This window comes from Acanthisitta chloris, unplaced genomic scaffold (assembly GCF_000695815.1).
Source record: "Acanthisitta chloris isolate BGI_N310 unplaced genomic scaffold, ASM69581v1 scaffold12841, whole genome shotgun sequence".
NCBI classification, from domain to species: Eukaryota; Metazoa; Chordata; class Aves; order Passeriformes; family Acanthisittidae; genus Acanthisitta; species Acanthisitta chloris.
Window position 1 is genome coordinate 83,720 of NW_008656876.1, and position 11,304 is coordinate 95,023.

Consider the following 11,304-nt stretch of genomic DNA (forward strand, 5'->3'; position numbering starts at 1 on the left):
ATGGCCTGAAAGTTACCCTGATAAAATCAGTATGGGAAACAAGCTTCCAGCATATTTTGCTTTTTCTGGCAAGTGGTTTGAAGAAAAGAGTGAAAATCATTTAAGAGGATGGCAGAGTAACTGTAAATGACAGCTGAGAAAGCCTCAACCCACCACCTAACATTAGGGCAGGTCTTTCTCAGTCCTGCCTCCTCCTTGTTTGTAAGCACCATGTTAGCAATTTTCATCAGAGAAACAGTCACTTCCAATACATTCAGACTTCTCTTAGCCAGCTAAAAAGACATGGACAAATCAGAACCTGGCTATAAGCCCCAATACCTCTGTACATCCATGGCAACTGTTGCAGTGCTAATCTATTGATCACACAATAAATAGTGCCTCTTTAAATTAAACATCCAACATTTTTGCATTTTTCATAAGTTAAAGTTTCATAGAGATTACAATTGGAAGTTAAGTACTCTCCTTACTTTACCTAAAGATTATATAGTCTGCATAAGAATAAAGCTTTATAAGTATCTTAAGGCGCACGATGTAGCATATGGAAGTCAATCCTGAGAGAGTTCCTTGAGAACTGTGCTAAAAATGCACATGGATTTCAAGTCCAAAAAATACAATTAAAGCTAAGCAGTGAAGTAGAGAGAAATGTAGAATAGTTATTTGCTACGTTACATCCAAGAAGGCGATTATTTGTTAAATTTGTATATTTAATTATTTGCTAAAGAAAGTTCTCACTATTGTCTAAATTATGAATTATGTGTAAGATTTCATAAGTTTCTATTTAGAAGTATAATCTTATTGAGTCTTAGTAGTCCATGGGTGTGTTCCAGAACTGTATCTATAGTAAAATAAAAGCAAAATACAATAATGGTAAGAGGCAAATATATCACAATGTATATGGTACAGTGTGCACTTTCAAAGGAAGTGTTTGTTCAAAGAAAGCACTTAAGCCTTATATGTTATTTTCACCTGTCATTTAAGTATCAGAAGCTCAGTCTGGATCTTTTAAATTAACAGTAATGACTACCACAAGTACAATTACTGTTTTTTGTAAAGATCAAGCAGAGTCTTTTCTGATATAAATGGATTTCTGGATTCCAAGGCTTTTGAAGAGCTTTAAGTAAATGTAGTTTCACATCAGTGCTGAAATGTCCCCTAAAGAGAGCTAGACATGTCATTGTTTAATTCTCCACTTAATGGAAGCAATGCTTTGCCATAAGAAAGCAATGACATCCTGATATGTTGGCAATATGCTTATAATATTTTTTATGCCAACCAGGAAAACTAGTTGCTTAAAATACATTTTACAGGTCCAGATAGGTCAAGTTTCTTAAGAAGTATGTAAACAACTGTCACTAAATTTCAGCTAAACATTGTTACTTATTTCTATGTCAATGTTTTAATGTGTGGTTTGTGCTTCTGGGGATCTGTTTTCCTGGGTTAACTATGTCACTTCTGTTTCCCCAGGACAAGACGAGTGCCTTGAGTCTCAGCAACGTTGCTGGAGTCTTCTACATTCTGGTTGGAGGCTTGGGCTTGGCAATGCTGGTGGCTTTGATAGAGTTCTGTTACAAGTCCAGGGCAGAGGCGAAACGAATGAAGGTGGCAAAGAGTGCACAGACTTTTAACCCAACTTCCTCGCAGAATACCCAGAATTTAGCAACTTATAGAGAAGGTTACAACGTATATGGAACCGAAAGTATTAAAATTTAGGGGTAGGACTTAGGGCCTACTACAGCGAGTGGGTGATGCATCTTGTAACGCAGTGTTGTGACATGTCTGTCTAGTGGTGCTTGCTTCTGAACAGAGCTTTATATTTTGGAAAACTTCAGTGCAAAGTGGTTCAGTTCTTTTGGCTGCAGATGTACAGTATACTATTCTATGTTGCTAATAGACATCTGCATTGCAAGGAATTTTTAACATGACAAATACCTTTCGAACTCAAAGTTGTCAAATCAGTTGGGAGATGACAACTATTAGAAATCAGAAAGCATATATCTGGAGGGCCAGTGTTTAAATACTTGATTGGGCAGTCTGTTTTCCTAAAGGTTTGCACTCTACTAGTGACAAATTGCTGCAAGCCTGTATTATTCAATGTTGGCCCTAACTGGAACTTCATAATAATCAAGATTTAGGATAGGCAACATCACTGAACCATAGTTAACCTAATGGAAGACAAGGCACTGTTACAAGAAGTCTAAATGTTGTTTTACCTTCTCTCCCTCCTTCCCACCCTGTTCCTTCACCCTTCCTTTGATACATGTTTTATGCTAATTGTGTGGCTTTTTTTTTTTTTTTTACAATATCCTGCTTCAGGTCAACCTTTGCCCACTATAACAGTCAAAAAGAGTCACTAACCAGTGCATAGACCTTGATTGTTATCCTGAGCTTTCAGTTACATCTTCCCTTACCTAGGTCAAGGCTAGTGTATTTTAGATGTTCACACAGTGATTCTGGAGGCTGAATCACTGATGCTGCTGAGCTGCATCCTGCATAGCTCCCCTGAGTAGGCATGCAGGGATGGTTTACTAATGTACATGCTCTCATCCATACAGTGAGCATCTTGCCAACTAATCATTAGACAAATCAACTCTCTGACCTTTGGAAATGGCATGTAGCAGCAAATTGAGTTTCTAAATATAACTTAGTTCCCGAGCTATACTGGCTGCTTTATAAGTGAGTGTGAAGCTAGGTCCCTGCCCTATCAGGCTGCCTAGAGATCCCCTGCCCCTGCAAATAGCAAGCCACGTCTCCTCTGTTAACAAAAAGCTTGAGTTACATTTTCCTGAAATCACTGAGCCATCCCTATAGTGGAAGTAAGAAGCACGAATTTAGGGAAACAAGATGAAGAATATAATATTTACATTGCCACCAAGAGAAAGAATTGTAGGAAACAACCTAAAATACAATTACTATTTTTTATTTATTATTTATATAGCGCTGGAGTACACGGCGCTGTACAATAGGTGAAGTGTGCCAAACACATAACAGGTCCCTGTCCCGAGGAGCTTACAGCCTAAAGGCACAGCCGGTACAATACCGAACCATACAGTACAGAGCAAACACAGAGTGAGCAGAGAATGGTGTTTGAGCATGATAGCTGGAGCGCTGCGAGGAATAGGTGGGTTCTCGGCGGGCGAGGGAGGGGGCTTGGTGAATGCTGGCTGGGAAACTGTCCCAAACATACTGTTGCTGTGTGGTTTTCTTCTGTTCCCTGTTGTAGAAGAAGTCATGACCCTGAGTGTATTTTAATTGTCACAAAGCTGCCTAATTTCCACATGTGTAAAAAAAAAAAAGTTAGCTGTGGAAACATGAGGCCTAGTAGGTTGTCAAGCAGACTCCAAGAGTATAGACCAATGTTCATTACTGTGAATTGGGAATCAGGACTTCCAGATGCTAATATTAATCTCCCAATCTCACTCCCTTACACAGTCAGTAATAAGGATCTTAAAAACAAGTAATTCTGTTCAAGTAATTAGTTCAAAATGCAAATGAAGAGTGCTTTTTCATTTAAATTCTTTAGTGATGTGCCCACAACTGAGAGTGTCTCCAGGCTAGCATAGAAGTTAGAGTCCCAGAAAACATGAATATGTTTGGTCATGTCATTGACCAAACTCGATAAACTTCCGTATCAAGTTCACAGAGTGCAATGCATTTAAAAGAGTCTTAAAGAAAGCAAACAAAAAACTTAAGCTTTCATTCAAATACTGACCTGACCCAAACTGTCTGAGCATGCTAAACATGGCATGATTTGACAACCTCTATGGGTCCCACTCAGTTCTGTGATTCCAGTGTGACACTATTTTTTTTAGCCTTAGTGTTTACTTATAATAAAAAAATAGAGCTAACTGAGTTTTATTTCTTAGTAAAGGTCATAAGTACCTCTCTCTAAAGTTTGGATTTCTGTGATATAAAAATGTTGCACTGTATTTTATTTCAAAGTCATATTTGGGTCAGCCAAAACTTCTGATAGTTGCTTAACATTTTATTATGAAGGCTTTTCAAATTCAACAAAAAAAAATCACTAGGATTTTGAACAAAGATTTACAGACTTCTGAAATTCTTCATTCTTCTTATTTGATGTAATCTTTACCTGAGAAATTTCAGCAACTGCTTATAAAAATGCTTATGCTTATATATGAAAGACTGCCAAGGTCCAGTCATCCTCTCCTGGCCATGCAGGCAGCAAGAGGTACCTGTGTGCTGCACTCTGCACAGGGTGACTGTGCCACCTGTTCACACACGTGCTAGTCATAAACCCCTGTTTAGCTGGCAGCAGTACAGAGCCCACAACATTGGTTACACATATTTCTGCAGAAATGTGGCTGTCTTACGCATTTCAAAACCTTTTACATGTTTATTTATCCAAGGAGTAAAGAAACCCTATTGGAACTAAAACTTGCTAATATGGAAATACTCTTGGTGGTTCTAACCTGCATGAGTAACCAACACGTGGACTTTTTAAGCTAACTTCAAATGGTATATGTTTTAAACTAATATAAAATAGCTTAAATAACCCTCTTGACAATTAATATTCATTACCATGTTTTTTTCTTTTAGTTTCATCCAGACAAAAGTGAGTTACCTCGGGGAAATTCACCTGCCTGTGAGGCAGCAGGATATGAAAACCAAGGACTAGTCTGTATGTGTGGGATAAAAACATTCAGTAGGGATGACAGACAGTTGCATCTGCTGAAGGTGGGGTAGGAAGTTTGCTTGAAGCAGGGAACAATCCCTTCCTCTTCCCCCAGACAGCAGTTTTCCATTTTTGTGGATCAGTAGTAAGATCTTAGTATACAGTGGAGCCAATGCTGAGAACAGTGCAGAGCTTAGCACCCTTCTCTCCACTGCTCTAGGGCAAAGCCCTACTGAGTTCCTCATCCCAAACCCACAGGCTTTGGAAGGGATTGTGCCAGTATCCAGCCAGCCACCGTGGCCACCTCTCCATGGCCCTCTCACTGGGCCATGAAGCTCAGGAGTCAGCTTCCAGTTCACCTGCCTTCTCTTGCTCTCCCATCCCACACTGTTGTTTATAACTATCAGAATTAATTACAGAACTACAAAAATCAATGAAAACCACTATTACTGCAATGAAATACAAAAAAGAAGTGCTACAGGATGGCTCAGTAAATATGTAATGCACTTATTTTGATTTGTATACTTCCAATTTCACAGTCAAGATAGATAGAAAAATTTATTTATAGTCCATCTTAGATATTTGTGCCAAAGACACCTCCATGTGACCCAGGTACTAGAGGAGCCTGAACAACCAAAGAACCACACAGACTAGGATATTTATATTATATAGACTGAGGATAATTGTTTCCTAAATTCCCATTTCCCACTAGGAACAGGGCAGTCAGTGTTTTCATGTGATTAATTCCATAACTAATTTAATCAAAACTAATGACAAATTTGAAAATATGTTTTCACTATTAACTGCATACACTTACTGCAAAGAGACTTTTACAGCTTGGGTAATATTCACAGTAAATACCAAGACTTTTGCCTCTCATTCCAGCCACTCTTGAAACTGTTTCTGCAGCCAGGAATTTGAAATTGCAGCAGCCAAGTTAAACAGAGTATTAGCCTGGCATATTGCCTATTGCATAGTTTAAAATACAAAGCAGCAGCTTACCTGGTTACTTGTCTTTATGGCACTGTCCCAAGAACAAGTTTGACCTGCTCCTCCTGGCTTTGTAACTGTCTGAGTTGTTGTTTCCATGGTGTGTTGCTGAGCTGTTCTTAATCTCTGCTGCGACAGAAGAGTTCTTTTCTTGCAGCTTTTCTGTTCTTCTGTGAAAGGCTGCTGAGAAAGTGTTTGTTATTCTCATTTGATTTTTTAATTTTTTTTTACTGGATCACTTTTTTAGTTTCTTTCTGTCCTGAGTGTGCTGTCAATGGCCAGAAAGCTATATAGAATGAGCTACTAAACCACAATTACACACAACATGTGTATCCCATATAAGTCTGTGCTCTTGCTCAGATTTCCCAGTGGCAAACTCTGAATGTCCATGAACAGATAGCTGATCAAGGTGGTGGAGAGTTGCTGGTACATACTGATGACTTTCTGGGAAATGTAGCATATCTGGAGTAATCTGTCCCTTTTCCACCCAAGTCTGCTTCCTAATCTGGTTTAGACTCTCATCCCTCCTGCAAACTAAAGCACCTTTGGTTTTTTTCTTGCCATTGACCAAAACATGTTCTGTGCAGTTCTGCAGACAGTTACCAGTCCTCAACATCCATTTGCAATGAGACTCTAGACATGCACTATGTGGATCTACGCCACATTGCATTGTGTCTGTCCTTTGCAAATGCAGATACTTTTATTTGCTGCTGGGGAGTAGTTAAGAGGTTTTGGTAATGTATGGGCCTAGGTCCCCACTCCCTCGTTACCTCTGCCACCATTTTTGTATCTAGGTGTAGGTTTAGGTCAAGATATGTTTGGTAACAGTCCCTGTCACAAAATAGAGTGGCAGCAGGGAAACTTTTCAAAGTTTCCAAGACTTTGGATGTTGCAATTGACAATTACCAAAGGCAAGGTTTTTCAGTGTAAGGGGAATGCCATAATGCCCTCTGTAAGCTGAGGCCTTTTCCTGAATTTAGATGCTTGTGAGGGCTGAAGTTTTTAGGGTAATTGGTTTGGAAAGTTACTTTTATATCCAAGCTCTGACTGTGCCACAACAGCAGCTGTGTTTTTGACAGCCCTTTCTGAAGGACCTGCTGATAGCAATGCAATATTAGACTGGTGCATTTTCTGAGAAGTGTACCAGAAGCAGTGAAAATGTTTGAGAGTTTTAAGGACTCTCCCTCATCGCCATACACACACACTCATATGTAAAATTAACCACATATCAAACACCAGCTCAGGATTTCACTGCTACCTCAGAAGGAGAAAGCAGGCTCAGAGGGATAAAGTTCAAAATGCAGAGATCAGTAATAAGGCAAATAAAATGATTTGATTATGTTTGTCATCCCTTTGCTCCTATGTGAATGCACCCTCCTTTCTCCCTTTTATCCAATTGGTATTTCAGACTGCATCCCTGCACACCAATTACATGAGATAGTTGCATAGACTATAGCTTCTGCTGACTAGAAATCAGATTTCCCCACTAATTATTGTCTTAACACGATATCTCTTAAATCTCTTTCAGTATAGCATAGTCTGGGGGGCCTGGTGTTCCAGTTGTCCTTGCTGCATTGTCTGACCTTAGATGCCTCTCCTAATTTTAGTCATATGAAAATCATTTACTCTAAATTAGACATCTTGGGGTTTTTTTGCCATCATGTGAGAGCTCTGTTAGGTTAGGTTACTGATTTTTGGATGACTAAAGTTAGATGGCATAACTACAAGTCTTTAAACAAATCCAGGGTTTTTTTTGCTTGAGTCAATTAGTTCCTAAACAAGATATTTTATTCTGATTTACCATAAAGTAAAGATTTTGAGGTAACAGAAATTTAAACCTTCTTGTGAAAAACTGTATTTTCTCTCAATAAATTGCATTTCCTTTGAAAGTTCCCACCTTCTCCAGTTCTAGGAAAATATATATATGAAAGAGATTTGAGGACAGTTCTCAGATTTACTGATACTAAATATGTGTGTGGTGAAAAGAAGTAGTAATTTCTTTAGATTTGAACCATGGAATTAGCACAAAGATAGCTGATACAGCTATTGCAATTTAGAAACAATTTTCAGTAGTTGTATTTTATCTTGACATTCCTAGCTGATGGTCTAAGCCTATGAACACCTGTGCATGACTTTATTCACAGATGCTAATGCTTTCAGGTTCATAAAGGTCTTGATTCTCATTTCACTGTATATATAAATGTAGTTTGAAGCAGTTTAAATTAAGGTATTGCCTCCTCTGTTAATTTCATGATCAAATTTGGATTTTATATTTAAATCAGTAATGATTTCTTGCAATGAAATTTACCCTCAGAATTGCTAGCCTTTTTCCCCTAATAGACCTAAATGCTACGTATTATATTTATGATGATTACTATTTTTATATTTAATGTTAACATGAAAAAAATGCAGATGTCTAAAATTTAATCTTTTGGTGTTTGCTGTGCCCTGGTTTGTTGAAGGACAGACACATTATAACACTTTCCTCTTTTCTCCTTTTTCTTCAAACGTAGCTTACCTTTTCTGAAGCCATAAGAAACAAAGCCAGATTATCCATCACAGGGAGTGTGGGAGAAAATGGACGTGTATTGACTCCCGACTGCCCGAAGGCCGTGCATACTGGAACTGCAATTAGACAAAGTTCAGGATTGGCTGTAATTGCATCGGACCTACCATAAAAACCAAAAAAATAATTGAGTGCCTTAATCAAACTGTGTTGGTGACTGATGGGAACACAGCACAGACTGTAACGACATGGGAGTGTCATTGATGAACTAATAATTTGGCTGAGAAAGGGAAGTACGTCCAAATGCGCCAGACATCATCAGCAACAATGTGTGCATGAGCTCAGCTCGGAAACCCAAACTCAGATTTTATATCAGGAAAATTCATAATTTAGTTTTGTTGGGGGGAGGGGAATGGGAAGGGTGTATTAACAGCAACAAATTTCACTTGAGTGGACTTAAAACTAATAAGACTTGCCAACTTAGCGCATTAAACTGTGAAGAACATGCTCAGAAAGGACACCATTTTGGTCTCTGTCTTGACAAAGAAAGAAAAAATAGCTATAGAAGTCAATGAACATGCTAACCTGTGTCTCCAGAACATCAATATATACAATGGAAGAAAACTCAGCTGTTCAGCTGTAGAAATGAATCACTAAACTGTGATAAGAAAATAATAAATATGTAAATCCTGTGAAAAAATAAAAAAATTATTTACATTTTCTTTGGAAAAAGAGGAATATTGAAACATGCTTGCTTTTTAACTGATGTAAATTCGGTAGAGGACAACACAATTCTTTTTTCTAACCATCTTAGGGAAAAATCATTGCAATAATTGATATAAAATGCCATCACTGTAATAAAATTCAGAGACTTTTTTTTTATAAAAGTTGTTGGTCATCCTCTTGTTTGCTGTTACCTTCATTCTGTTCCATCATTCCGTGTTCCACTGATTTGCATCTGTCTAATACAAGAAACAAAATGATAAAATGTTTAGAGTACGTCATCAGTCTGCAGTGTAGAATCAAAAGAGACTACGGGTCACTCATGTTACAGATATTATTTATAATCTTGTTCTGTGTAAGAAACTGTGGTTTTTGTACCCACCAAAAAGAATAAAACAACAAATGTTCTTATAATATTGACAGAGCTTGAGTTGTTTTCTGATCATTAGGGATGTCACATGGAAAATAGAAAAAGTTGGTTCATTTCTTACAACAGGATGCAGGATCTTATCAGAGACAGTCTGAGTCCCTGCACATTTTTTAAGTGCTTTTAACTCCATAGAGAGAAGGGACTCAAAGCAGTCCAAGTATTGTCAGGATTGTTCACTAAATTTTTTATTAATAGCCACTAAAACCCTTTCTGAGGTGTTAGGGAAGTGTTTAATGATAGGATTTGTCCTCTGGGTAGGTCAAGCAATGAGATGCCAGGGAGCAAGAAAATACAAATGGCAGTCCTTCAGATTGATGTGGTAGGTACAACCTGCTTGGCATCCACCAGCCTTGGTTTTAATCATGCAGCCTATCAGTGGCATGCCAGGGAAAGGCTAGCAGCCACTATTTGAATAGAAGTCAAATGTCAACAGGTGCAGGCATGTCTGTAGCTGCAAAGTGGCAGCAATTGTATTCTGTCATGGTCATTCTCCTTGGACTAGACCTGGCATTGTTGTCCAAATCTACAGTATTGCCACAAGTGTAACAGCTCCATGACAGAGCCCAGACTGCAAGCTTGATCAAATTTGAATTAATAGCTTCTATTGCTCTGGTGATTTTGCCAGGCCCATGAGGTGTCATGTTCCAATGGCTTATATTTTACCAAAGCCTTGTGCTGGTGCTTCTTTCAGCCCCAGGGCTCTCATGAAGAGGAGTGTGGGTGCAGGGTGGTGCCTAATATTGCCCAACAATGACAAACCCTCAACAACTGCCACAAACAATGACCAAAGGCACTGCTGAGGTGATACTCTTTCTGTGTGATATAGACATGTACAAAGTAGCAAAGCAGGGGTTAGTTACAGCAACCTAAATATGAATTTCTTGCCTCACTCTAGAGACCCTTTATAGTTGCTGGAAGGAAATAACCAATGAGAGTGAATGACTTCTTAAAGCAGACTTTAAAACAGCATGCTGAATCACAGCAGCAAGAGCCTAGATCTTTCCACTAACCTTAATCTAGGCTGAGAGCAACTAGTTTTTACACAGAGCTTGTCAGTAGAGGCAAAGGTGAACATAAGATGATGCTCACCCCTAACGCACAATGACTACAATGTGTGCCAGGGTCTTAGAGAAAAAGACACAACACTACAATGAATCACTGTGACTAAACTTGCTTTATATCTGTGTTTTACTGGCATGTTTAGCACATTCATGTGTTACTGTGAACTGTTATGTGTTTCTTTAGCTGGATAGGTGAGTTGTCTAGTTTTTCTCTTGTTTGAGTAAATCTGGAAGCTCCCTCTTAGAGTTCTTTTTACAGATAAATTTAAAAAGCAGCTTCTGGGAGTGTTGGTTTTGGTGGGGTTTTTTGAAGGAAAAAAGTGTTTGTTTTAATTTTTCATAAAGTAACATTAGACGCTGAACAGTTTGGGAGTCTTGATTATGAAGTATCCTGTCTATTTTGTTTTACTCTGTCTGTCTGTTTTTCCAGGAGTTTGTCTTCATGCTTTCCTTGTTCAGGACTGTGAGCAGTGCCAGGGCTGTCTTGGGATATTTTACTGTGTTACTCCTCTTATACGCTCCCCCGTGTCTTTAATTAATGCATTATATTTATTTTTTGCCTCAAGTAAACAGCCCATTGCTGCTGTTAGGAATGTCACTCCATGGAGCCCATTATTAATTCCCTGAATTAGGTTTCCACTTGGCAAAGAGACACTCAAGTCCTTTGAGATGTCTTGTCCAGTGTCAGAAACCACTGTGAATCCCCACCAAGAGGATTCAGAATTGAGTACTGTGAGCAGTACAGCCACCAAACAGCATGTCCATGGAGTGGTGTGACCCCCAAGGGCATGCAGCCAGCAGCCACAGTGGGAAATCACTGCATCCTCTCACCACTTTCAAGCCTGGTCCTTGACAAGGGAATGCTTTACTCACAGAAAACTTGGTCAGATGAGGTGACGAGGAGACTGTGACTTTGCTGATGCTTGTCCTAAGCAGATATAAAATTTGGAGGGGGGGGAGG

At 38.8% G+C, this 11,304-nt stretch overlaps 1 protein-coding gene across 1 annotated transcript in view; it reads left to right on the forward strand.

The window, feature by feature from the left end:
• Positions 1-9,276, forward strand: part of LOC103811531 (glutamate receptor 4) — a 77,891-nt gene extending 68,615 nt beyond the window's left edge. Inside the window, exons 11-12 of the mRNA XM_009084510.1 lie at positions 1,465-1,599; positions 8,137-9,276. Coding sequence (XP_009082758.1) covers positions 1,465-1,599; positions 8,137-8,301 — 300 coding nt within the window. The 3' untranslated portion in view covers positions 8,302-9,276. The remainder of the gene's footprint in view (positions 1-1,464; positions 1,600-8,136) is intronic.
• The last annotated feature ends 2,028 nt before the right edge of the window (positions 9,277-11,304 follow it).